General features: G+C 40.9%; 1 protein-coding gene across 38 annotated transcripts in view; it reads left to right on the top strand.

Annotated features, from left to right (window-relative positions):
* Positions 1-227: 227 nt before the first annotated feature.
* Positions 228-27,771, top strand: part of CLASP2 (cytoplasmic linker associated protein 2) — a 146,275-nt gene continuing 118,731 nt past the window's right edge. For 15 of the 38 annotated variants that reach the window (XM_042043815.1, XM_042043814.1, XM_042043801.1 and 12 more), the window contains exons 1-3: positions 230-1,153; positions 12,683-12,761; positions 25,280-25,383. In XM_042043815.1, the coding sequence (XP_041899749.1) occupies positions 959-1,153; positions 12,683-12,761; positions 25,280-25,383 (378 nt within the window). In that variant the 5' untranslated portion in view covers positions 230-958. Of the gene's footprint in view, positions 1,154-12,682; positions 12,762-25,279; positions 25,384-27,771 lie in introns of all 38 variants that reach the window. The other 23 variants (XM_042043796.1, XM_042043793.1, XM_042043791.1 and 20 more) reach the window with 3 other exon arrangements.

The raw sequence follows: 27,771 nt of genomic DNA, 5'->3' as shown, positions 1-27,771 counted from the left end.
TCCGCCCGCCCGTCCGTCCGTCCATCCATCCATCCATCCATCCGTCCATCCGTCCGTCCGTCCCTCCCGCCGCAGCGCGGTGCGGTGCGGGAGGCGCCGCACGGGCGCGCGCCCTCCCAGGGGAAGCGGGAGCCGCGGCGGGGGGCGGGGCCGCGCGGGCCACGCCCGGTGTGTCCGCCTGGCGCCGGCCGGGGCGGTAGCGGCGGCGGCGGGAGGTGCAACTTCCACGGGACGGAGGCGGCGCTGCCGCCGCAGAGCCCGGTGGGGGAAGGCGCGGCGAAGCGTGAGCGGCTTCCTGGGGGAGTTTCCCGGTCCGGTCTGGTCCGGTCCGGTCCGCGGTGGAGGGGAGCGGGCGGCGCTGAGACCCGCCGGGACGAAAGTTTGGGAGCCGCCCCGCGGGCGGGCAGGAGGGGCCGGAGGCCGCGGCATCAGGAACATGAGAGGTCCGCCGTGGCCTCGTCGGTGCCCGTGAGAGGCGGCCCGCAGATCTCTCCTCGGGCGGGAGGAGAGAAGGCAGAGCGAGCGGAGGCGGCAGCACCTCCCGTGGGGACCCCCCGAGCCCGCGGCCGGCGTGCCTGCGAGCCCCTCCAGCCGCAGCGCCTGTTCTCGAGCTCTATTTCCCGTCCCCCGGCGGGGGAAGAGGAGGGGCGGCGGCGGGGAGCCCTGTCGGGATCCCTCGGGACGGCGCGGAGGCGGCTGGAAAGCCCTGAGCAGGAGTAAGCGGCTGCCGCCGACCCCTGCGCAGCGCCGCGTTCCCTTCCCGCCGGGGGCTTCCCCCTGCGGGGGTGCGAGTGCGCATGGGGGCGGCGGGCGCGGAGCCGGGGCGGAGAGCGCCGGGAGCGGCTCCATGAGGACGGCAGGCCTGTCCGCGCCCCCGCCGCCCGCCCTGCCCTGCCCGCGCTTCCGACCCTGAGGCCCTCGGCTCGCCTACGAAGAAACTTTTCCGCAGCGTCCGACGATGGAGCCTGCCGGCATGGATTATTTCTGCGAGCAGGTACAGCAGAAGGACGTGGGCCGCAGGATGCAGGTTGGCCAAGAGCTGCTGGAGTATCTGGGCGACCCGGCGAGGTCCCCCGATCTGGAGCAGGATCAGCAGCGCCTTGACAAAGTGATCGACGAATTAACAGCGTGGGTCAACTCCAGTAATTTTAAGGTAAGGCTGCTCGGCGGGGCCCGGTGCGGGAAGACCATGATTCATCATGGTAGGGAGGTACGGAGCCCCGGGTTACTTTTTAATAGGTAAGACCAGAAATGAAACTACATCTCCCACACAAAGGGGAATTCCAAAATTTTGGAAGGGTGGTTAATGTTTTATTGTTTCTATTCCTCTGTCCTTAAAGAAGCAGTAATAGGGGTTTTGGTTTTGCCTTTATCGTTGGCTAGATGGTGTTTTGATTTGGTTTTGGTTTGGATTTGAGGGTTTTTTTACGGCACAATGTTAAAAAAACCCCCAGACAACTATAATACACACTGGGGTTGTGTTTCTTACTCAGAAACAAGATAGGTGATGATTATTTTTCTTATTTTTCTTTCGCTACCACTCCTATTCCATGGTCTCGGTACTTGGGTGTAATGTTTCATGGGATTGCCATCGTTTTCTGCAGGCCGTAAAGAGTGCTGCTTCACCGGATTTGTATCACGCTGTGTGTATTTCAGACGATTTAATGAATAATTGGCTTCTTGGGGCTCCCACTGTAAGTTTAAAGTTGTTTATATCGTCTTTAGGTGACTTTCCCGTACCTGGGAAGTTATGCGGTATCCTTACAGCGGCCCGATGATGACTCACGTTTCGCTTTTTTCTGTGTGCGTGTGTCTTTTAGACGGAGCCACGGGAGAAGAGCGATCACTCCCTCACACAGTGTAACACTTGCGAGTTGTTCTGACGTCGGTCAGCCGATAAGGCGATTGACAGCGCAGTTTTAGTGCCAAGGACAGTCGTGTTCGCATTGGCGATTTTTTAAATTTATTTTTTTTAACATTTTTCCCCCCGCGGTGCGTGTGCGCGGCGCGGCCGGGCGGGTCCCCGCTGCCGCCGCCGGGGGGCGCTGCCGGGCCGCGCTGCGCGCCCGGGGCTCTCGGCCGGGCCAGCTCCGCCCTGCCCTCGTAACGTGATCCACTCGCACTTTGGACCTTTAACTCACCGCAGTGAGCCTATTCTCGCTTTTTTTCTGTTTTCTGAGACACGGGAGGAGGCAGAGTCGCCTCTAAGGGCAGTATGTTCCTGAAATGGATGGGGCTTTTTTTCCCCCTTCCATTGACCTTACTCCGCCAGTGTTTGCACACAGCAACTTCTGAGTTTGAGGTGTGAAAATAATAAAGGCTTAACTCCATTTGCGCGTATGATTTATTTATTTTGGAAGCATGTTTGTCGGTAAAGGTCAGGTTAGCTTGAGGAAGTAGTATATGCTGGACAAATACAATTTATTTGCCTTTAAATTCATCATCTGAGGGCAGCTGTTGGTGATAAGATTGATTACTGCGAAATCTAGACAAGTCTTTAAAAATACTTTTTTGCATGGAGAGGGATAGCTACTTACCTAACAGGGTAATGTAAAAGTTTCTTCCTGCACTTGTAAATTAACAGAATTAGGCATTAAGACTGGAAATACAATTTTCAAGTTGTATTTTTCACAGTGCAAGAAATTTTGCTTGCTGTTGATGTAAGGTGACAAAACTTAGCTGTTTGGACTGTAGGATGAATGAGAACTGTGCTGTTCTCCATAAGCATCAGTCACAGAAAGGAGATCCCCTAGTCCAACCTGCCTGCTGAAGCAGGTTCACCTAGAGCAGGTTCCGCAGAATCAGAGCCGGGCAGGTTTTGAATATCTTCAGTGGAGACTCCACAACCTCTCTTGGCAGCCTTTTCAAGTCCTCTGTCACCCTCAAAGTAAAGGAAATTTTTCCCTCATATTCAAATGGAACTGTTGTGGTTCGGTTTGCGCCTGTTGCCCAGTGTTATATCTCTGGGTACCACTGAAAAGAGGCATGCAGAATGAGAGTATTACAAATTCTAAGAGTTTTGAAGATAACTTGCAAAATCATTATTTTTGTTATGTCTTCTCTATGTCCACATACTGGTGGCTCTTTATTGTGTTTCAAAGCACGTCACGTACGTTAGAGCATGGTGTTAGTCACAGGTTTGAGCCCTGTAGGGGCCATCACTTAAGAGCTGGGCTCGATGATCCCTGTGGGTCCCTTCCAGCTCAGAAGTTTCTGTGATTATATTAATGGCAGCAGCACAAGATTTTGGGTGTTTTGCTCATGATCAGTTCCAGTGTTCTGCCTGTGGTAGTGACTGCCAGCATGTGCTGCTTCAAAATGAAGATTTATATTCTAGAAAAGTGGCTTGTGTCTTACTTGCGTATTTTGTCTCATGCAAGCATAGATGTTACACATTTAAATGTTGCATCCTATTTTGTTATTAAACTCAGGCACTGAACAATAGAAAGCAGTGAATGCCGCAGGCTTATCTGACTTTTGATTGCTGAATTATTTAACATACTGTTGGTCACCCTTTACTGAGGAATGGATATGTAGAGCACTCAAACAATTCTGCTGAAGATCTTATAGGTCTTCAGAGTTCCTGAGTAATGAATCCCTCCCAGTTGACGTGACTGGTCTTATCACAAGCAGTGGTAGTGGCTGGAGACTCAGAACTGCTGAACTAGATGAATTGAAGATACAAATGGGGAATGCTGGAGGAAGTTTTGAGAGGAGAGCATTATTTCTGCTGGTGGTGATGGGTATGGATAATAAGGGGATAACTAATGTGACTTGCCCTGATTGTGCCATATATTCCCACTGAAAGCTCAGTTCTTGCATGCAGTGCACTCTGCTGACCATACTGAAAGAGGAGATTGCATGATCTGGGAGCTCTGGTCTCAACTCTTAAGCTGTGCCTGTGAAGAGAAAACTTTCTGATACGCCACCCTAGAAAGTTTTTGGCTCATGTAACCAGAAGGGAAAGGATCTGGAGGTAGTAGGAGGGTTGGCTTAGCAGGCTTGATAATGGGTAGGGAAAAATGAGAATAAGTGTTCAGTAAACAAGTTGGACTCAGTGATCTCAAAGGCCTTCTCCTAAACCATTCTATAATTCTCAACGTGGGCTAGTTATCAGCAAGGTTGAATTAACTCACCTCAAAAAGATTTTGGCCACATAAACCAGTGCTTTTGCTGTTCTGAAGTTTGCAAGTCTTTATAGTTATTTAATAAACAACCTGGCAATTCCAAACTGAGAGAGCAGATAGGAAAATTTCTGTGTTCATCTAGCTCATTGAAGTGGAAAACACAATTACTAGCTTGAGTTACTGGTGAATCAAAAGGGTGGGATTAAGAATGTGTTGACTCATCTGCAGGTGGTTCAGAGTTGTAGTGAAAATTGGTTGCAGAACATGGGGAATGACCTAGAGAGACATGAATCTGTTGTATTATGAGAACTTCACTTACAATGTCTATGCAGTCAGTGATAAATTGGCTTACGAAGACTCTTGAAAGCTTTGCAGCATCAAGGAGTACACAGAAGATGTGCAGAATTTAAGCATTTGTTTTGTATCTCACTAGAATGAAAGAATTCCTCACTGAACTGAAAATTGTTTGCTTGGTGATCTGGTTTATTTCGTGTCAGTTGGGTCTGATCTCTCTCCTTCTACAATGCAGAGATTTGGGGTTTTGGGTGTATGTCAGTCTGCATCCCCCCTCCCTCAACTGTTTGCCCAAGGCTGTGAGGAATAGGAGTAGGTTAGTTGAATGCAAAATATTAAGAATTGAGTGATGGTATTATTCTGCTGGTATTTGTTCTCAAAGTGAAATATTTAGCAATCTCAGAAAATGGGAACAGTGCTATTGTTTGTGTTTGGACTCTCAGGTGAACTTCAAAGAGTAAATTAATTGCCCATTCTGAGGGTAGTACTACTGACAGATACTTGCTGGCATTACTGGGTTAGCCTGCATCTTCATCTATGTATACATGAGTTTATTTAATGAGTCTCTTAGGTCTCTCTCATATTCAGTAGTCACTTGAAATAATTACAAGATTATCTAACTGTGCAGTCTGGTGACTCAAACTGTTCCATGTCTCACTCAAGTAATCTCCAAACCTGCTTTGAACTTCTGCTGAAGAGATGTGGGATGGGGAAATACTGCTTTTCATGTAGAGCTTTGCAAATCTACTCTTGGCTGCTAGCATGTTGTGGAGTCTTTTAAGAACACCAGGATTGAGCAGTTACCCTCATTAAAATTATTTTTTGAGCAATAAAGCCACCTTTTGGTTCTTTAAGCAAATCACACCTAACAGAAGTAACAAAAACCTATGACCAAAATGGTGGTAGTTTCTCAAGGTAATTTTATATGAGAAGAGTAATTAGGAATGTTTGTAACTGCGAGTCTTTGAATTTCTCACCTTTGTGGTTAATATCTTAGCTTGTTTTATTCCTCAAGTGCAACAGAAAAATAATCAATAATTGCTGGTTTTATGCCAGAGCAGCAGATTGTTTGCCATGGGAAGAAGAAAATCTGATTTCATTCTATCTCTTTCTGGTAGTATGGATAAACTCTTTCTTTTAGGCAAATCCTTGGAATTATCTCTTACTCTATGCTTCTTGAAGAGTGAGATTTTTCTGAGCTTTGTTTGTCTCAACACCAAATACCAAAAGATACTAAAATACCAGTAATCTTGCTGTTGCATTTTTGTATTTCCTTGGTTTGGCAAGTATTTATTTTGGTTTGTCTTTAGTTCGACAAAAGGCCAGCAGGAGGAGCTTTCAGTTTCCAGAATGGAAGATTTAAACTGTAATTTTGCAAATAGGTAAAGACAAGTGGTTAGGATGCTTGTCTGAAGTACTTGCAAAGAGATAGCAACACTTAGAACTTGGCTGACTGCACGTATGTGTGTGAGGTGGAAGCTACAATTTAAAATTATCTGAACAAAATGGATACTGAGATCTGAAAAAAGAGAGTTCAGAGATAAAAAATGTGAGGTTGCACATTTGGTTACAAATAAGTGAATGCACAAATGCAGGATGTGGGGCATGTGATTGAGTAGCAGACCTTGGGAAGAAAATGTGTGGGTTGTTTTGGATCTGAAGTTGAACACAAGCCAACATATGCTGCACAAAAGGCAAATGCCATAGTGAGTTGTAGGACTGTAACGTGCAGGAGAGAGAAATGGAATAAAAGAGGACCCAGCTTAAACCTTTATTTTTCAGTTACTGTGTAGGTCCTGGTATTTCCTTAGTCTTTGTTAGCAAACAATGGTAATTTAAATGTCTTTGAAGAAGAAGTGTTTGACTTTGAGCTCTTTGCTGAATTTTTCTTTCTTCAAGTTTTGTTTGATCTTGGCTGTGTGGGAGCTCCTTTCTTTTTTCTATGTAATGAGAATGTGATTTGACCTGTCCATGTATGAATCCAATTTTAGTTTTCAAGCTCAGTGATTTGATTTCTTCTTCAGTAATAATTACTATTTTTTTCATGTATTATTTATGTTCTGTTCGAGATACATTAAGTCAACAATTGAATATTAGCCAAATAATCAAGCAGATCTCCTGAAGACAAGGGACACTTGTAGGAAGTTTTAATTGTTTGTAATTAAAACTAATTTTGTCTGGTCTTTAATTGGGAATGGGGAATATATAGTCTTAAAGTCTCAGGCATCTCTTCCAGAGTTGGAAATGACACTTCCCTGTTGTTCTGCAGCTTCAGTTTGTGTTATCCAGACTAACTGTACTCACTATTGGAACAGCAGCTGTGCTGCTCATGTGGCCAGGTGTTCTGTTCTCACTGTCATTCTTGAGGCAATTAACTTTTTGTCAATGTTGAATTAATTTTCCGGTGTTTCAGCAAGCTGATTTGACTCATGTTACAGGAGATTTTAGTGCACCAGATCAAATATGCCCACAGGTCAAGAGGGATAACAGGAGCATCACTTTTAGCCTGCAGTTTGATTGACTTGGGTGAGGGTAGAGAGGCTTTCTAAGCGCTGTGCAGTGTGTAAGAGGAGAGGTGCATCCTTCAGAGCAGAGCTTGCAGCAGTCAGCACATGTGAGCCGTGTGATTTTAGTGGCACTTCTGATTCAAGCAGTTTCTGTCCCTGGCTGAGGAATGGTGCGGGTGTGTCATGCCTGCGTTGCTCCGATGTGAGTGCCTGTGAGGCTGCACAGCTAACAGGCTCAGGGAGGAGATATGGCTGAGAAGATGCCTTCTCTTGTTCGTTTGTTGGGCTGGTTTCCTAAAGTGGGCTGCTGTTCATCTGCATGAATGCTTCTCTTCCCACAGCAGAGGAGCTGGTGCAGAGGTGGGAGTAAGTAGCAGAGAATGGGGATCACTGTATTTTTGATACAATTTAAATAAGAGGAAATGGGAAAGGAAATAAGAGACCTTGGGCACAAAAAGAATTAAATTCTTTTGAAAGAGCTGAGTCCTAAAATAAAGTGTTTCTTTGTTTTGAGCCATCAGTGTGCTTAGAATGGCTTTTGACTTCAATTTTCTTGCTGGAAAAAAGTTGGGTTTTTTAAAATTAATTATTTATTCCAAAGAGAAATACCATACATCTCATTGTCTTTCCACTGAACCCTGATTTTAAAGAGGCTCTGTCTTGAAACTTTTTCCACTTCAGCACATAAAGTTTTAGCCAGACAATCTAAAAAAGAAAATGGCTTACAATGTAAGGTGTTGCTGCAATCGTATACTTTTGGGTTTTGCTCGCAGTCCTTGTAACAGTATCTATGAAAAATTTACGACAACAGATAAGGGAAGAATGTTTAATGCATATATGAAGCAAACTGGAGATGTTCCTGTAACAGATCAAGCTGGAGGCACTGCACAAATTTTAGAATACTGTGTTGTCCACAGAATACAGAAGTTTGGAGATCACACTTGCAGTCTGAATTCAGTTTGAAGATCATGAGAGATTTGGAAATAACAGAAGGTTGTAAACAGGTTTTTTCAGTGACCATTTTGAGTATTACATTAATGTGTTCTTCAGAATTGGTTAAATGTTTATTAATTAATGTGGGCATATATGATATGAAGCTAAAGTTCCCAACTTGGGGAAAGTGCATTAAAACATATTTCCTTTTTTTTTTTTTTTTTAATAAGCTCTAAAATTTTTTATGAGAGCACTATGCTTGCTTGTTCTGGCTGCAGTCCAGGAGAGGTCAAGGTAACAGGGACCTCCCAGAATTGTGCCTATTGAGAGGTCCCCTGAAAAAACCAAGCCTTTTCAGGGCAGAAATAAACTCTTCAGTCTATGTATAAATATGGGTGATTCATTCAGCAATCCTCTGGTAGTGTGGTTACTTGAAGTGGGATGCTGAAATGCTCCGTGGTTGGCCATCACAGGAGAACTGTGAAGGGAAGGTTGTCCCAAGTTTCATAGTCTGTACCCCTTTTGAGACAATGAGGGTTGCAGCTGATGGGTGGTTTTAACAGTAGCAAAGATAGGATACTTGGGAGACTCTTACCTTGTAGTCCTAAGTAAAGCTGCAAAACGTCATTTTGAAGTCAGGAACGTTGCCTTTTTAGGTAGAGGGGGCTCTGCATTTGCTAATGAACTTGGACTCCAGTTGCTGAGCTTGAAGATAGATACCAGCAGCTCTGTCTCTCTCCTTGCAATGTGCCATATATGTTAAAAAAAAAAAATCATACTATTAGTGTTGGAAGTGTGTTGTTAGTGCCCTTGAAGGTGAAACAAGCAAGAGAAAGGAAATAATGCTTTCTTGTCAGCTAAAATTTCTGAAGTATAGATGATGTATGTGGTAGCTTCAGCAGCTGGGACTGCAGTTTTGGCTTCTGTCAGCAGAGGCAGCTGCCCAACTGCTGCTGAGTGGCAGGGAGAATGGAATCTGAAGATGACATGGCTGGGACTGAAGAACCACATGGGTTCAAGAAAAGATCTAAGAAAATGGAAGCTTCCTTCTTCCCATGGGGCCAGGGGCACCGTTTTGTATCTCTGCAAGCTTTTGAGTTAAGGGGTGGAAGGGAATATGGGTAAATCTAAGCAAAGTGGGTGAAGTGGATAGAATTGCAGTGGGAAACAGTAAAGGGAGGAAGAAGTATGGAATAGAGGAGCAGAAGTTTGTCCTGAAAGATAAGTAGAGAGAATTAAGAATGTGAAACTTGAAGAAGTGAAACACAATATACTTTACATACTTACATATTTTTGTTTCGTGTTATGGTACTTGCAGGGTTCTTGAGATTATGAGAATTGAGAAGGTATACCTTGGGTCTTGGTTGACAACACTTTAAAAAAAAAAAAAACAAACCTCATGAAGTTTTTGGATATATCTTGTTCCAGCTCTGCCGCACTGGAACAATGCTTGCTCTTGCAGGGCGTAGTTGTTTGGCATGCTGTATTCTGTTTGTCAGTAATTGTTAGTGATACCACAGCTGTCCCCATGGTGACAGGACAGCCGATGCCTTAACTTCATTCTTTGGAGTTCCAGATAGTGACCTCCATAATTCCCGCATTAGAGTCTCATGACTAGTTCACAGATCCCGATCTACAGAATCTGTGTTTCTGTGTATGGTTCAGAGATCCTTTGACCAAATCCAAGGATATTTGTATTAATGTCATTTGGCAACTTACACAAGTAGAGATGTTTTTCCTGGTGGTGTCCTGCCCCTAGCTGTCCCCCACAGGGATGGAAAATTACAGAATCACAATGAAAATAACAGTAAGAATGCATGGTTATCCAGGTGTGGTTTGAAGAACAGTATTTCTTTTTCTAGCAAAAAACTTAGGTGCCTGGAAGTTGTCCACAGAAGAGCAGGGGCAGTGCTGTAAAGTGTGTGCAGAAGGAGAGCTGGAAAAGGAACAAGCTACAAAGCAAGAATAGGCTCAATTACTAATTATTGGTTCTATTCATAATCGTATTTTGGTTGGAACATCTTGATTTCACTAAAGAGCCTGGTCTTTTTTTATCAAGAACAGATAAAATATTTTTCAGTTGGTTTGGCAACTTTTTTGTGGTCTGAGAAGTCAAGGATGGTCTTGGCTTGTTAAAGAATAGCAACTAACCAACTCCAGTTCAAATGAGCCTAAATTTCTTTTCCCCTATGAACTTTAAAAGCACTGTTTAAATGCTTCAAACAGTGGTGAGCTGATGAATCGGTCTTGACGTACAAAGGCTCTTTCTAGACAGCAAGCAAAAGGCTTAATGAATGCAGAGTAAGAAACAAATCCATTGATTTTAATCCCAGAAGGCATTCATCCCTCATTGGAGCTGTTGGGGAAAGAGCAGTGATGCTGGTGAAAGGTTTTTCTATTGATAGTGGAGAGCCTGTGTTGGTAAATGGTCCCACACAGTGTCTCAGAGCTTGGAACCTCTTTGTTGCAGGTCTTCTGCAGAACCTCTAAGTTGTGCCTCAACTTACGATTTAAATTTTTTTTTGAATGCTATTTATGTAACCCCATATAAATTAAGGACTCTTTCCGAAGGGCTGCTTGAATATTGCACAGATGATACCTCTGAGGAGATGCTGAAGCTTAGTGCATTGTGTATCAGAACAGAGAAATACTAACACTGATTTACAAAACCAGTGGGTGGTAGTTCACTTGCTATCCTCTGTAGTTCTGTGGTTCAGCTGACTTGTTTTGTAATGTAAAATGAAAGCAAATTTTGTAGAACTGTTTCCCATTACTTCAGCTTGTGGTCACACTTACGTTCTAACTCTCCAGTTATTGTGGCTTTTCATACCTGTTACCTTTTCAAAGTTGCAGACCACAGAGGACTTTGCATGAGATAAAGCTCATGCATGCATGCTTTATTGTCTTTAAGTTTCTGAGTTGCTGTTCTTGGTAGACGTCTTCAAGACAGATTTTGCAAAGATAATCAAATGTGCAGAGAAGAGAGAGACTTTGTAAAAAGTACCTTTACAGAAGGAAAAGCTCCTGTTAGTGCAAAACACTTGCATGGAAAGGTATCTTTCTTAAAAGTTGTCAGTGTAAGTCTCAGGTAGGGCTCGTAGTCAGCAAACAGAAGCATGGGAAAACAATGGATCCAGAATGAATTTGTTTCTTTCAGGCATTGGTTTTTAGATGGAGCTTTTGACTATGGTTTCATACTGCTTGATAATATGGAAAATAACATTAAAGGAAAAACCTTGTGGAAAGCCTTGACATTACCATAAAAGCTAATTTATATATATTTTTTTTTGCCTAAGTAAGTTACTAGGTACAGTGTTCTGTTTTCCTAAGCTGTAGGTAGAGTTACTTGTTGGCAATATATTAATTTAAGCCAGTGATGCCATCTATTTATATATGCTATTCTGTGTTTTAGTATGTAATAAAATTGTCTCCAGGTAAGGTGTACTAACTGGGAACTAAGTTTTATACCTCCTTTTTAGAAGATCATCTGTTGTACTAATACTGCATTTATTAAAACCAGCTTAATTGTGTAGTTGCTTCTCACTCTGAGTTTTATGGAGACCTTATTTGTCTAGTTTCCTATGGAAACAAGGCTCATGTGATGCTGTGTGCGTGGGCCATGTGTATCACATGCATATCCACTCAAATTTTTTTTGGCCTGCTGCCTAGTGTGGACAATTGTGACAGATAGGGATCTCAAGGAAACAGAGGGGTCCAAAAAATACGGTTCCAAATTTTATGAAAATAAACAGCTAATAAGGGAGAGGAATTCTAGCCATGAGTTCAAGGGGAAAAATTTGCAGTGCCTGTCTTCCTAGAAAATAAAGAGGAGGAAAAGCTGTAAGGAACGCCCAGGCTTGAGGAGGTTGTGCCTTTGGCAAATGGTTGTTCCTTTTGCACCTTCACAGGCAGCAAATTGAGGTAACTACAAGTTGTGAAAATGCAGGTTCTGGTGTTCCTTATGAACTATTATAGGAAATACAGAATGAAATCTTGGAACAATATGCAGGATAGTAAGCAGTACAAGAAGTGTCCCAACTTCTTAAAAAATTTGGTCTAACTGGTAATTGCTGTTTGTGTTTTTGTTTCTATATTAATGGATATTATTGTCTCATCTAGCTTCTGTTTATGGATGGGAAATTTCCTCAAAATTCCAGTAGTATTTTGAATTTCCTTTTTTTTCTGTTTTGGTTTGGTTTTTGTTTGGGTTTTGTTGTTGTTTTGGATTGGGTTGGTTTTTGTTTTGGTTTAGTTTTTCTTGCTGTTGTTGTTTTTGTTTGGTTTGAGGGGTTCTCTATTGTGTTTTTAATGAGCAAATGAAAAATTAGGCTTCCCTAGCTTAACAAGCAGGTGGACAAATGGTGTAGTCTGAACCACTAGGGAAAGCAGAATTAGCTTCTCAGTTATTTTCTTTTGGGAGTTTGGAAAATGATGTAATGACCTTAGTGGATGAGCTAAGTGGCCAGATTGAAGTAAGCTCTTATCATCTGGAAAACCTTTAAACCATGTCTTTGTTTGGGTTTTGTAGTTGAAAGTACAAAGACATTGGATTTCTAATATTTGTTTTCTTCTGTTTTAAGACAAGAACTAAAACATCCGAACTCCTCTGGTATATGTAAATAAACTCCATTCCAAACATATTCTGATAACTTTGTCTTAATAAGAACTTTGAAGGAATTACTAGTTCTTCAACTGAAACTACGATTTACTTTACAATAGTTTTTCAGCATGCTTGCATTTATGTCTAATTTATTTGAAATATATTCTAAAATATTCTTTAGTGATCTGGTTTATAATAATCTAATGCTTTTGTTTCAACAGGTATCACTACTGGGATTAGATGTTCTAGGTGCCTTTGTCGACAGACTATCAGGACGCTTTAAACCTTATATAGGAACTGGTGAGTGAAATACAACTTTTTTTCTTAAGACCAAACAGTAGAAGACACTTCCCCCCCCCTCCCTTAGCAGCTGAAGTGGAACATGTTGAAAACTTCTTGAGCTAATTATACTGTCCTGGCAGGCATCTTACTGGTGTTGGAATGGAAATAATTGTATAGTAGCATGTCAGTATTCATTTGTCATGCAGTCACTGATTTCATAGGTGGTGGCTGGGATTTTTTTAAGGGTTCCAGGAGTGTCTTTCCAGTAATTAGTTTCATGCTATAATGGTTACTTACCACTCCCTGAGACAGTCCTCTAAAATTTACATTGAAACGCAAGTATTATCTTTAATTTGTGTTAAAGATGGAAGGTTTTATTTGCAGATCACTTTAATCAGAGCTTTATGTCTGCTGAAGCCTGTAGTCTCAGAGGATTATGCAGTCCACCTCCTGTTAGATAACTGGACTGTAGCTTTTAGTAGTCTAAAGTTTTTATGGGATGAAAAAAAAAAAAAGTACTGACTGTTACTCCTGTGTGTAATGTTTACTCAAATGAATTTCAGATTAATGGATCTACATGTGCTGGAGTATGAGACATTTGTTCTGGGAGGTACAAGCAAACTACATTGATCAACTTGTTTTACTGCTGCCTTTGAAAAGAGATAGTGATATTAGGACACTAACATTGGTGTTATAGCGCTGGCTGATTTTGACAGAAGTTTCTAGTTAATGTCCTTTTTCAAAATCTGCATGAGATAAGTTACTTTTTGTTCCCTGATCCCCAACTATCTCAATTTGTCTGTCAGAATTTTAAGCTTCCTCTTCTTTACATGACTAGTTTTGTATTTAAGAGCTATAAAATAAAATGTCAAAGTTTAGGAATACAAAGTGTAATTTATGACAAGCTGCTAACTAAATTAATTGAAAGCATATTTCAGTATGCTGTGGAACTACTGCAGTAGAGTGCTACAGAATTTAAATCTGTTTTGTTGTGAGGAGTTTTTCTTTGGCTGGTTAATTTTGTATTGGAGCAGTGTAAGGGAACTGGAGGCGTATTGTGCTCTGCACAGTATTGATTTCTGAAGAGTCTCCATTTGTAGCTACAGATTTTTGCTCCAGAGTTTGGCTGTGTTTTGATTTTTATTTTAAGCCTCTGTAGAACCTAAAATTACAGTAACTTTATTAAAGATGGGGAAGATTTTAAAAATTTTTCTCTGTTTTTTTAAGTATGAGCTATCTGAGAATAGTTTGAAAACACTGTTGTTGGTTTGGGCTTTTTTTTTGTCACAGTAGTTGAGTAGTTTGAGATTATGAGCAAATTGAAGATTTAAATTCCAGTAATATTTATATTTTTAAAAAGAGAGAGTACTGGCACTGGGTGACCACTGAACACATGTAACATCTGAAGCTGTATATTCTAGAAGTATTTTTTCGTTAAGCTCATAGCAGTGCCTTCAACTGAAATTGATCATCAGAGCGTCTCCAGAATCAAGATCTCTAGAATATGAAAGTTACTGTTGTTCATGATCAGCTTCTATATAAACCTAACAGATGCTGAAATCTTAGTCTCAGTAATGGCAGAAAACAGTATTTTACGTTACTTTTAAAAAGAGTGATTTGTAATAGGAGTTCTCCTCAGTTGGTAGCTCTCTCTAAATTTCATAACAAGATTGGAATAATTTTCAGTTTTTGTCAGTGAAGCAGTAATATAAACACATTATTGCAAGTGTCTGGAATTTGTATAGTCCAGGGCTTATGAGAGTAATTAAAAGTACATTGGTGAACCAGAAAACTGCTTCCTTCAAGAAAACTTAAAGAACCAGGAGTTTCCTAAATCACGTTCTGTTGACTCTGCAGATTTGTCTTCTAATGTAATATGACTCCAGTAAGTCAGACCAAAGACTTGTATTTGACAGTGATTTGTTTGCAAATGCCTGAGAAGAAAGTAAGGACGGGAGAAACATGCAGTGATAACTCCTTATCAGTAGGAGTTGTCAGCAGTCTTGCAGGTTAGGGCCAGGTGAGGCACATGGAATCTTCAATGTCTGCATTGTCACTTTGTTTTCTTACCACTTTATCTGTTTAGTTTCTGACCCACATAGATCCTTGGCTTCTGCAGTGTTCTGTAGAAGTACTTAAGTATGCAAAATTCTTTTGGACTGGTTGCCTGAAAAACTTGGTGCTTGCTAGATCTTGTGTTAGAGAGGTGAGCCAACATTTCTTACCTTCCTGACGGCCAGTTTCCATTTATGGATCTCTTCCATGCCTGTTCTCTGCTATCCCCTCCCCCTTCCCCAGCTCAGAGACACAACAGAGCTGTTTCTTGTATACAAGTCTTTTTGATAATTCTTGTTTCCTCCTTTCAGTGCCTTTCTGTTGTGGAGCATTTGAGTTGAGGAAGCCACACCAATCATACCATATCAGAGAGGTGGCATGTGTTCATAATGGCACAATTATGTTTGTTTTTGTCATCTATTACTTTTGTAGTTATTGGTAATAGATTTCATTGTTGCATAGCTGCTTCCTGAAAATTGACCTAATATATGCATGAGACTGTCTACTGTAACAACCTATTTCTGGTGCAGTGATGGTGGTTTTGGGGCCCGCTGTCCAGGGCAGTGCCTTCCCTCCATGCCTTTATCATTAGGGCAAGACCCCTTCTTGAGAACTGTGGAAGTCCAAATGCACTCTGTTAGCTGAGTTACCTTCTGCACAGCTGTTTGCAAAGCTCTCTTACGGGTGTGTGAGGTACCACTTCCTTTTTTAAACTGACTTCCCAGGCACTTCTCCAGCCTGTAGCACTGCATGGGGTGGTTGTGACCCAAATGCAGGACCCAGTATTTGGCCTTGTTGAACCTCATACAATCCATGTCCATAGTTACGTGTTTGACAAGAATCAACTACTCTATGCAAACTGCCATTTTAGCTTCTTTTTTGTAGCTTGGTTATGTCCAGTTAAGTGATTCTTTGATCTGAATATTGTTAATGAGGTATATAATTGTGTATTGCAGATGTGCAGTGTGTACAGGTGACATGAGGAGAAAACAAAAATCATGGTATGAAGCTTGAAAGTGCTGGGAAATTTGTAAGCAAAGTACTTCAGCTAAGTAACAAGTTCTTAGGGTCCCACAGGCCATCTTAGTAGTATTTTATATGGTAGGCTTTTACTTCCTCTATTTTGGTTAAATAAATGTGAGTATATTATTTTTTTGAGGGCAAACATAACAGAACTTTTCCAGGCAATTCAATTATTACTCTGAAATATTCAGACTATAGTTAACTTCTCATTTATTGCACTAAGCTATTGTAGGTACTTGCATTCTCAAAAAAGATCAGGATTGCACCATGACTATGGCGAAGGACGATATATATATAAAATGCCTACTGGCTTCGTTCTCTGCCTTTTTTAAAACACAATGCATCCTATTTTCTAGGTGAAGTTTCATTTTTATAGCTGTTTTTGCTTATAAAATACCTGCGACCTTAAATGTATTTTTATTTTCATGAAGAGTGTTACATTTTGGTGACCCTGAGATGTTTTAATTTGTGATTCAGATTTCAGTAAATGATGGAAGTATAATAATGTATTATCCAACCGCAATATGGCAAGACATATTCTACCTTTCTCACCCTATCCCCATTTAATTTCCTGTTCAGTTTTGATGGGGATAGATTTCCTTAAGTGCAGAAAACAACAAGTAATGTCACTGAATATTCACCCCCTTAAGCATTACAGGCTTCTCCTATGAAGTGAAAAACATGAATGCTTTACTGTTACTTCAATCTGTGCAACCTACATATATGCCATAAATTACATTTGGGCAAAATCAATACAACAGTTGTAGGACAGATATTTTCCAGTATTTCAAAGAGCATGTTAGTGATCTTAGTATTGAAGTATAATGCCTGATAAAGAGACTTAATTCAGTTTCCTAGGCAACCATGTAATATTGCAGTAAATTTCTTCTAAGGTGTTATCCTTTTATGATTAACCATATCGTGTGCTCTCTGCAGCTGGCATCTGTGTTCTGGGAGTCTGGACATACAAATTGGAATCTTTCTTTTAGTACATCCAGTTAAGATCCTTGAAAACACTTTGGAAGCAGTAAATACCAGGGTGTGTGTTCCTTCATAAGACTATATGTCTATATTCTGGGAAAAATAAAGCAGTGTTTGAGTGTTACATCTTTTGGTATTTAAAACTACTGCTTGTTCTGTGATTAAAAGAGATGTTACATAAGAGCACATAATTACTGTATCACAGTCTCTTTTCCTAGGTGATTGCATTAATTATTAAAATAAATGTATATATCCAAAATAACAGAGGCTATTAAAATTATGGGCATATGTGTCTGGATGATAGAATTTCTGGGAAAAGTGTCTACTCATACTTTTAGTTCCGTTTTCTAAAACAAGTGAATATGACTTGGCCCTCTTGTTATTATTGTCGAAAGGAAAACAAAAAATGCAGTAAAGGTATACAGAATCTGTTTCAGTTTTACTGTGCAGTATTAGACCATGACATATTTTTCTGCGGATATCGAACTGTCCATTAGTCTGTTACATAACTATATTGACATCAGCTTTTACATATAACCTTACAAAATGTTGCAAAATATTCTACTTACCCGAAAATTAAAGGAAATGTAATTGACAGTTAAAACGACCAAACACAGATAGATAGGTTATACTTGTATACGTACATGTGAGTCTGAACAGGGATGCACATTTTACACACAAAAACTCCATATGTGAATGTGTGCGTACATTTAATAGTAGTTTCAAATTCTTCTTACTGTGAAAAGAAACCACTGGGCAAAATTAGTTTTGAAAGATAGTTATAGTGCCATATACTAAAATGTGAAATCAATTTGAAGTGTTTACATTTTTTACCAGGTGGCTTCAAGAAGTGTTAGAAGAATATTTAAATTAGTTTCCTCAGACTAATTTAAATGCTCTGTCAAATTTGTTGTTATAATGAAGCATGGAAGTGTGACTGCTCGTGTCCTGGATGGGTGCACTCATAACTGGCTTAAAAACTGGCTAGATGGCTGAGTCCAAAGGGTGATGATCACTGGAGTTAAATCCAGTTGGTGACTGGTGGCAAGTGGTATTCCCCCGGACTCAGCATTGGGGCTGGTTTTGTTTAATATTTTTATCCATTACCTGGATAAGGGGATGCAGGGCACACTGAGACAGTTTGAAGATCAGACCAAGCTAGGTAGGAGTGTTGATCTGCAGGAGGGTAGGAAGGTTTTGCAGAGGGATCAGGGCAGGCTGGAGCAGTGGGTTGAGGCCGGTGGTATGAGGGTCAACAAGGCCAAATGCCAGGTCCTGCACTTGGGTCACAACAACCCTAGGCAGCGCTACAGGAAAAGCACCTGGCTGTGCTGGTTGACAATGGCTGAGCATGAGGCAATGAGTGCCCAGGTGGCCAAGAAGGCCAGTGGTGTCCTGGCCTGTATCAGCAATAGTGTGACCAGCAGGACCAGGGCAGCGCTCATCCCCGCTGTATTCCGCACTGGTGATGCTGCACCTCAGATCCTGTGTCCAGTTCTGGATCCCTCAATGCAAGAAGGACATTGAGGTGCTGGAGCATGTCCAGAGAAGGGCAGTGGAGCTGGTGAAGAGTTTGGAGCACAAGTCTGATGAGGAGCAGCCGTGGATTACGTAGCCTGAAGAAAAGGAGGCTCGGAAGGAACCTTATTGCTCTCTATAACTACCTGAAAGGAGGTTGTAGCAAGGTGGAGGTCAGTCTCTTCTCCAAAGCAGCAAGCAACAGGACGAGAGGAAATGGCCTCAAGTTGTGCCAGGGGAGATTTAGATTGGATGCTAGGAAAAATGTTTTCATTGAAAGTGTTGTCAAGCACTGTAACTGCCAAGGAAGAGGGCGAGTCGCCGTCCCTGGAGATATTCAAAAGTCGTGTAGATGTGACACTGAGGAACGTGGTGTAGTGGTGGCTTTGGCAGTGCTGGGTTAGTGGTTGGCCTTGATGATCTTAAAGGGTTTTTCTGACCTAAATGGTTCTATGTCACCTGATGTGTTTTAAAGCAGTTGTAAGGGCTTGCAACATACATTAACTTTTTGAGTGAATTAGGATTAAAGCAGTTGGTACAAGAATTTGGAAATACTCGTTTGAGGAAGTCAGCATTTAGTAAGTGACACCCACGTTGTAAGTTTTTGCTTTTTCCCTTACTTAATGATTGAATTTTTTGGGTGGAAAAGACTCCGGTGTGCAGTTTATTCAAGCTGGAACTCTTTAATATGTGGTTTTAATGTGGTATGGAGAAATGCTTTGAAAATCCATGAAATCCATGAAAACCAAGAACTGTATTAACATGAGCTACCATGGATATATCTAGCATCTAGAAAAATCCTGGATCTTCAGGTGTTAGGCCTGACTGAATTTTATTCTCATTTATCGTTTTTATTAGTTTCATTGAAATGTTGAGACTAATGACATGTTCTGCTGAGGATTCAAGATTAAAAAAGCTTGCATAACAACTAAACTTAAAACTTGGAATAACTCGGTTGGAAGGGACTTTCACAATCATCTGTTCCATGTCTTTGCTTTAAAAATGGCCAAGCTATGGTGTTAGAGAAAACTTGGAAATTAAATAACTCGAGAAACTGAATTGCTGAGATAATGTAAAGCAAGCTTTTCCATTTATGTGAGAGGCATCTTGTCTCAAGGATGCCTTGCTGCACCTAAATGCAAGTCAGGTGTTTTGTCTGATACTGCCTTTTCATTTTATAGCTTACTGACCTCAGGAAAAGCTGTGTTGGATTGTTGTAGGATTTTCTTAGACAATAAAATGCTGACTGTTTCAGATTTTTTTTTTTAACAGCTTTTAGAAGACAGTCCATTATTTGTATTTTTTCCCCCATAATATCTGCTTTTATATTTTCAAATGTAACAAAATACTAACTTCCTGCAACACCTCAGAAAATACTTAAATTTTCTTTGTTTTCCTCTGTAGTTAATGGTGACAGCTAGGGGTCATGACTGGTATAAACTGTAACTTTTTTCATCTTTATGATTAGATTCTCTGAAGTATCAGTTAAAAAAAACAAGTAAAAATCTATGCAGCCTTTTAGCTTTTTTTTTTTTTGGGGGGGGGGGGTCGTGGGTTGGTTGGTTTGTTTTGTTGTTTTTTGGGGTTATTTTTTTCCTGTCTGGCTAGTGCTGGAATTTATTAGTAGTGGGAATTCATTTTACCTGAAGTGATCCATGCTTGCGTGATAGGCTGTGATGTAGAATACCATCTGTTTGCTGTCTGTGGGCATTTCACTGTATGACACCTAGAAATGCAGTGCTTTTAACTCGAAATCCTAGCTTGCTTTGGTTTCTGCTTGATTCTAATTAATTCTAGTTCTGTAAGAAACCTCGCCTAGAGCTTAAAAAATTTCAGAAGATGACATTTGTTCTCAATCTTCTAGTTTTCTTTCGGATTTGATACACCTCTTGAAACTCTTTGGCCTGGTAGACTGTTCTCATGTTCTGAGACTGACACCTTGACAGACTCATAGATATATCATATAAAAAAAAAGTGTTTGTTTTTTCCTCTCTGCTGCTGATGATGAACAGTGATGTGTCATTAATCCCACTAATGCTTTTCTTAATTAGCTCCTGGACAGACCCCAAGAAGCGCATTAATGTCTGAAATTGCTTTTTATTAAACTGGCTTGGACTATATGTTGAGGAGAGGAGCACTGAGGCCTTTCTGAGAGCCTGCTTATGATTCTTTGCTTAGAAGTAGTCCCTTGGCCACGTGGATCTGTCAGGCTGGCCCTGTAGGAGCCCCTGTGGGATTCTCTCCTGTGCATCCTGCCCAGAACAGAGACTGCCCTAATTGCAGGGGCAGCTGTTTCCCTCCCTCCTTTCTAATGACAGCTGTTCAATGCTACTGCCTGAGCTGGCAAGGTTTCTGAGGAAACGAGGAAGATCTTGCTGCCTAGGTTTAATCTGTTTCTGTCCTCAAAGACTTTTCTTCTTAGTAACAGAATTTTTGCCAACACTGATAACATTTTCTCGGTAAAGATTCTTTTTTGCTTAATGCTTTTTTGTAAGTCTTTGCAGTAATGAGTATCTAAAGTTGGTTCATAGAAATAGGTAGAGCTGAGACTTGAAATGAGCACAGGTATACAAAGAGCAGCAGGTGTAAGTGGTCAGAAGAGAAGAAAAAGCAAGAATACAAACTGAAAAGCTGCAGAAGGAACTCTTGTTAAAGTTTAACAAAAGAAAATTGTTTGTGCTACCTGTGGCATTCTTTGCTACAGGGGTCATATAGTTAAATTGCTCAGGTTTTTAAAAATACATTGTGTGCCATTCTAGGCAACTTCTGTGATTTACTTGTTTTATCATCTTCAATCCTGGTAGAGGAAATAAATATTTAATTTCTCAAGGCTGTACTTTGACTCTGAAGGCTGGTTTTGGCATTAACTCATGCATGTATTGTCCCAGCTAGTGGTGATAAAATTATTTGGTGAATGTGGATAAATGAAAATTTATTCAGATTTATTGAGACAAGAGAAGACAATAGAAAAAGAATCTGATGGGATAATAAGCTCTGTTATGGATGTAGCAGAAAGGAAAAAGGCATAAATAGCAGCTCAGATGTAAATGCATAGCCAGTTTAAAGGGGTGATTGTCCTGCTCTGCTCTGCACTGGGGTGGCCTCACCTCAAGTGCTGAGTGCAGTTTGGGGCACCACAACATAAAAAAGGCATTAAGCCATTAGAGAGTGTCTGAAGGAGGCCGACAAGGATGGTGAAGGATCTTAAGGGGAAGCTGTATGGGGAGTGGCTGAGGTCACTTGGTCTGTTCAGCCTGGAGGAGTCTGCAACTTCCTTGTGAGTAGAAGAGAAGGGGCAGGCACTCTTCTCTGTGGTGACCAGTGACAGGACCTGAGGGAATGGCCTGAAGTTGAGTTCAGAGCAGTTTAGGTCGGATATTAGAAAAGGTTCTTCCCCCAGAGGGTGGCTGGGCACTGGAACAGCTCCCCAGGGAAGTGGTCACAGCACCAAGCCTGAACGAGTTCAAGAAGCATTCGGACAATGCTCTTGGGCACATGGTGTGACCTTGGGGTGTCTGTGCAGGGCCAGGAGCTGGACTCAGCGATCCAGATGGATCCCTTCCAAGTCAGAATATTCTGTGATTCTGTGAAATAGCAGCTCAGTTTGAGGTAGATCTGGTAGAATTAATGTCTGCTATGGAATATTTTTGCTAAAACTGTAGGTTTTCTTCAGTAATCAAAACCTGTAAAATTGTGGTATAACAATGTAGAAATCTTAACAGGAAAACCTCAGGAGCGGCTAGAAGTGGTAAGAAGCTTTGACAACATGCTAAAACATGGCGAAAAGGCAAGTTGAATCGAATACAGTGCTTCACAAAAAATAAACAACAGCTGCAAAAGGAATCACTGTCTCCTAAATTTAGTGTAGTGTTTCTCAGCATATCTGCAGAAATATATGACAGAAAGGTGTCATTTGTTATTAGATTTTCCAAAATCCATTTGAAATAATTTAAGAATCTAGGCAACAGAAGATAAAAGATGGATAAGGTTAATATAAAACAGTAGGAATGTGTGAATCCAGACTGCATGTGATAAATTATATCCCTCACTGAGTGAGTTGTTAGGAGGCTACCACATTGAATACAGCCTTCATGTTTGGTCCTACTTCGCCTTTGTCACCCTTCGTTTAATTCTGTATCTGTTTGAGATTGTTGAGTTTGCAGACTGATGCCAGGAACAACCAAATGCATGTATTTGCATTGCAGTATAAAGAGGGACACTAATTCGATAATGCTGGTGAGAAAGCATGTGCAGCTTAAAGGAAAAGTAGCAGCCAAAATGATGTTCAGTTTTGAAACTTGATCGATAGGAAACCCAACTTTCAGTGATTTCCTATTGGAGCTTGTTCTGACAGAAAAGATGAACAGCCACACTGAAAACCAGCTGGTGGTTGCCAGCATTCAGCAGCCTAATTTCATTTGTCTTGCGCAAACAGAATATATCATGCCTTATATGGGGTCTTACAGAAACTTGAGTTTTAGGGGAAAAAAGCCAAGCCTGCAGCCGTGTGGGCTCTTTAACAGCTCCTACAGCGGGTTATCCCTCTGTCAGAGCTCCAGGAGTGGCAAAGGCTGGTGTGTTCAGTAGCTGCACACTCTGAAATCTGCAGGCTGTGTCATAGCTTAGTTTAACTCGGTGACCTCATCTCTGTTCAGCAGCTTCTAGTAGCTGTTCTCTGTGCTTGCCTTAGTGATTTGAGCGGAGCCCTGGTATCTGCAGCTCCCTCAAATGACTCAGAGTGCTAATTAGTCACAAAGGAGCCGTGTTCCCTCAGGACTGGCACTGGCTGTGTTTGTTTCCCTCTCTGTAAAGCTAGAATTGCCTTCAGCTGCCCAGCAGTCAGGTCAATGTAGAGACCTCACTAGTAATGTATGGCATGGGGACAAGGTCAGTTCAGAAGTGCTGGAAAGGACAAGAAAAGTACTGTTGGCGAGAAAAATGTAATCAGTAGGTGTAGGAGTGATTGGAAGTTCATGGGAGTGGTTACCTGTGTACTCCCAAAAATAGCTTCTTAAGTTCTGGATGTTTCTTCTCTGTTCACAAAATGGAAAAAATCCCCAAAAAAACCAAACCCAACCACCAAACAAAACAGAAACACCCCTTAAAAACCCAAACCATAAAGACAATGTCCCACACCATCAAAACAACAGCAATCCAACCCAAACAAAAAACCCCAGACTCTTCTTTTGAAACTGTGAAATGAAAGTAGCTGTACTAATTTCTTCAGGGGAGAAAGGGTAGAGAAGATAGATGAAAAACACAAAACTTTGATAATGGTGGCTGAAGATGTCAGTGGAATATCCAGAGCCAATAGAATTAAATACTTAGATTAGGACACTCAGAATAGGACACTAAGAAAGCCTTTGGATAATGCAGGAAGGGAAATTCAAACTTCAGCAGTGTATTTTTCAATCATGGTATAGAAATGGCTGCTGCTTTTAGTATGGGAACAGGGGACTGAGGAGACCTCAGAATTTATGGTTCTGTTCCCTTTCTTTTGCTGGCAAATCTATTGTTTATTTATTACTATAAAATCATTACGTACTGATAAAATTACTTCAGATCTGCCTTTCAAACAATAGCCAAATACAATTATTTCTTTTGTGAGTAGAAAAGGAAAATGAATTCTTTAGCAGTCGGTTGAGGTCAGGCAGCTACTGTAAAATACTCTCAGGTGTTCAGTGATGTAGTACTAAATGCAGCAAAAAGTTACTTTAGCTGTTAGTATATCTCTTTTTACTTACGAGAATGTGAGCAAGTCTTCAAAAGAAGTCGAGGTAAACATTATGCTGGCTTTAGAAGTTTGAAGTAAATGTTACAGCAGTTGCAAATTTAGCCCAAGCTTAAGCAGAGTGCAGGAGCAGAAGGATGTGCTGGGTGATTATTGTGAGCTGTGTTGAATAAGATCCACCTGGACTGCGTGACTGATACTTGGAGCTCTCAGAAACTGTGGATTGGATCAGAAACAAAAGCTAGCACAGAAGGCTGAGCTGTCGGCAGGTAAATGTCACCATTAGCGTGACACTGCTTTTCCTAGGTGGTGAATCACGTGCTTCCTAGGGCCTTAAATCACTGTCCGTGAGAGACACATCTCCACCAACTCTGTCAGTCAGTTGTGCTTCCTGAAGGAAGGCAGCGTACTCGGTGTCATCACCCCTCATTTGGAAGAAGTACTTGAAAGCATTTCGGAGAATGTCTCAAAGAGTAGGCCCCAGATGGAGGACTGGGAACCAGTACAGCAGGATGTCTTGCACAACACAGAACTAGCTACGCGTTCATTGGGATATCTTTCCTAATGTCACAGCATTAATTTGTCTGACATAATTATAAACTTCTGTCTGGAAAAGCAACCTAAGAGAGTTGGCAAGTCCCTTGGCTTTGATTTTTACTGGTTTTTAGGATCTGAAATCATCAGCTGTCATGCAATTTTACTTAAATATTATTTGAGGATGCTTGTTTTAACATAGTAACTTCTAACGATGCTCTTACTGAAGCGAGGCTGCGTTTCCAGAAGATACACTGTGTGAATAAGGAATTTAAAACGTTTGGTTTTCTTACAATAAACATCAAAGTCCCACTGATTCTAAAATAGTCCTATTTTCCTATTCCAATTCTTTGCCACTCACCATGCCCCAGCATTATTTTTAGAAAAGCCAGACATTCTGAAGCTAACTGGAACACTTTTTGAAGTCAAAGTCATTCAAACAGTTTTGAAGATGGGAAGCTTGCTTTCTTTTTAACCTATTGAAAGATACTATTTTCTTCCATTTCAGGCTTATGCATTTGTTGTTAGTCTTATACCCAGAAATGCACTTTAAAATATTGTGGCCTACTTAAAATCAGCTTTTATTTTTGAATGACGTGTATACATCTGTTTCAGGAAATATCTTTAAGCATTAGAAGATCTCCATTGGGTGTTTAATCTTTTTTATTTTCTCTTTTTTTCTCCTCTCCTGTAGTTCTCCTGCCTTTGATAGATCGTATGGGAGATGCCAAAGACCAAGTTCGAGAGCAAGCACAGAATCTTATATTGAAATTGATGTGTGAAGCAGCACCGCCCATGGTATGATTGCTTAATGTAGATTCAGAGGGAGGCCTCCAGTGAGCTTATGACTTCTGTATGAACTCCGAACATGTCACAATGTTATGGCGACTGTTAATGGTGTAAATGTTAAAGGTACTCTTAGTGGGTTGACACTGATGTATTGTTCAACTAAAGATAAAAATCTTGGCACGATGTGATTCTGCATATTTTGCACATCGTAGCTAAATTCTGAGCAGACATTTTTATGCCATGTGCCAGGGCTTTGTTAATTGACGCATGTTTGAAGCATCTTCTGTGTTTGAATAATGAGAATAAATAAGTTTAATTAGCTCCAAATTTATTTTAAAATTAGATTTGTACTTGAACATGTAGGACTAGTCCTGCAGTTGAGGTGCACATTTTCTGACTTAAGAGAATCTGGCTTTCTAGCTGTATGACAGAGATGCTCTGTGAAACATGGACGAACTGAGGTGGGGATAAATTGCCCTCTGGCTTGTCATATTTGGTTGTAAGGAGGCTTGTTTAACTCAACCTTCAGTTCTAAACATTATGTGGCTTCCAAGTGCTTAATCTTATATCTCTATTCTGTGAGTCTGAAAAATGTCGGACTGTTTAACAAGATTATATTCTTGAGTAGCGATGTTATTTAGAAGTCTGGAGACCCTGGATGTGAGTAGGAACTTACTATTTGAGTTTTCAGTTCCTGAGGAAAATCTATTTCTGAGTTCTAATTCTAGAGGTTAATAGGGAGAAAAATACTGGGGGTTTTGTATGCACTAATTCCTGGCTTTGTTTTTTCATAGATTCAAGTTTGAATGTTTGTGTGCGGTGAATAAGATGTTGCAGACTTGATCTGGAGTGAGAAAATTATTGTCAGTTGCTTTGTTTGCCTGATAAAACATGTAGCATGCTAGGCTATTATAGAACAGTTTATCTCCCTTTGGCTACAGATCTGATTGGGATTTAGGCATCAGGGTCTAGTAGTGTCATCCACAAAGACATGCGTTTATCTGTTCACAAGCTGCAGTGTTGGTCATATTCACTGACCAAGAGACATGGCAGTATTTTTTGTGCCTAGGTGCCAGTAGTTCATAAATGATGTGTTCCTGTCCCCAAGATGCTCCCAAATACTTGGCATACAGACCAGAACCCCTACAGCAATGGCATTTTGACAAGTGTGCAGTGGAGCACCTTGGAGATACCTTCATTTGAACAGTAGCTGATAAAGAAATTGGTGGTAGTTGCTTCGTGCTAAGCCCTTGTTGTGGAAGAGTTTTAGATTGCTGGTCCATCTTTGTGCAGAGTTGTTAGGCTGTACATAGAGGTGATGGAAGGAAGTTTCCATCCCCTTCGAAGTTTACTCTCAAATGCCGGAAGGCATACAAGGTTTGTGGGGTCCAAGGAAGAGCATTGTGTCTGCAAGACAAGGTACTGCTCTCCTGGTAACTTCCCCAGAGTGGGAGAAGCCTGGCTTTGGTTGTCTGCTCTCAGGAGAGCTTATGGGTCGTTAAAACTTTGGATGAAAAGCATCAATCATCCTCACAGCAGGGGCCAAAACAGAGAAGTCTTTCCTGTGCCTCTAACACTGAAGTACAGAGCTGTAGGCTCTCTGCTGCAGAGAAATATCCCTTTAGAAGAGCTTAGTGGAGTAATTTTTTGAGGATAAATCCTGTAAGTGTCTTTCTAGTCAACTCATCATGCCTCTTGTAGCATGTTGTTGAATAATATTTAATTTGTCCTGTTGTTAAATCCCTTTACTTGTTTTAGATGTTTGGGGGTTTTTTGCTTCTTTTATGAGCAAGAACTAGCTGTAGCTGCTTATGGGCAAGAAGGCATAAAAATATAGGTGGTATAAATATGCATGAAAGGGATGGAGGTGGACATCAAGTCTTGCTAGGAACTTCTGAGAGTTGAAATTTATAAGCAGCCATTTGAATTTCTCTGCTTAAAAAAATTAGCTCTTAAAGAAGGGATAATGTAGTGAAAGACTAAATTTTACTTCGGTCTGCTTTCTTTGTTTCAATAGTCTGCACTTCCCTCTCTACCTGTATTTTTGTTCATCTGTCAAGGAGATTTCCTTTTTCCCATGTTTGTCCATGACAGTGGGTTAATTGGAAGGATGTTTTCTTCCATAAAATCCTGTTCTTTGTTGTTAAGCTATGCAGCTTTGGCAAGCCATATCCTGCTCATCTAAGGTTTGTTTTCTCTAAATGCAATGAAGTATAAAACAAACAAACAAAAAACCGCAGATGGGACAAAATTATCAAGCAGGGCTCTAATTGGAAAATTTTATGTCTGCTGTTGAAGTGTGCTACCTCATTAATAAAGAGGATGCATATTCCCTGCTCTTATGCTCTCTGTTTTTGTTGATCAACAGCTGTTTGTGAGGGCTTTATTTTTTTTTTC

This window comes from Corvus kubaryi, unplaced genomic scaffold (genome assembly GCF_017639235.1).
Source record: "Corvus kubaryi isolate FWS band 111438036 unplaced genomic scaffold, C.kubaryi_AGA036_p1.0 37398, whole genome shotgun sequence".
Lineage (NCBI taxonomy): Eukaryota > Metazoa > Chordata > Aves > Passeriformes > Corvidae > Corvus > Corvus kubaryi.
This window is presented reverse-complemented; position numbering and strand designations above follow the sequence as displayed.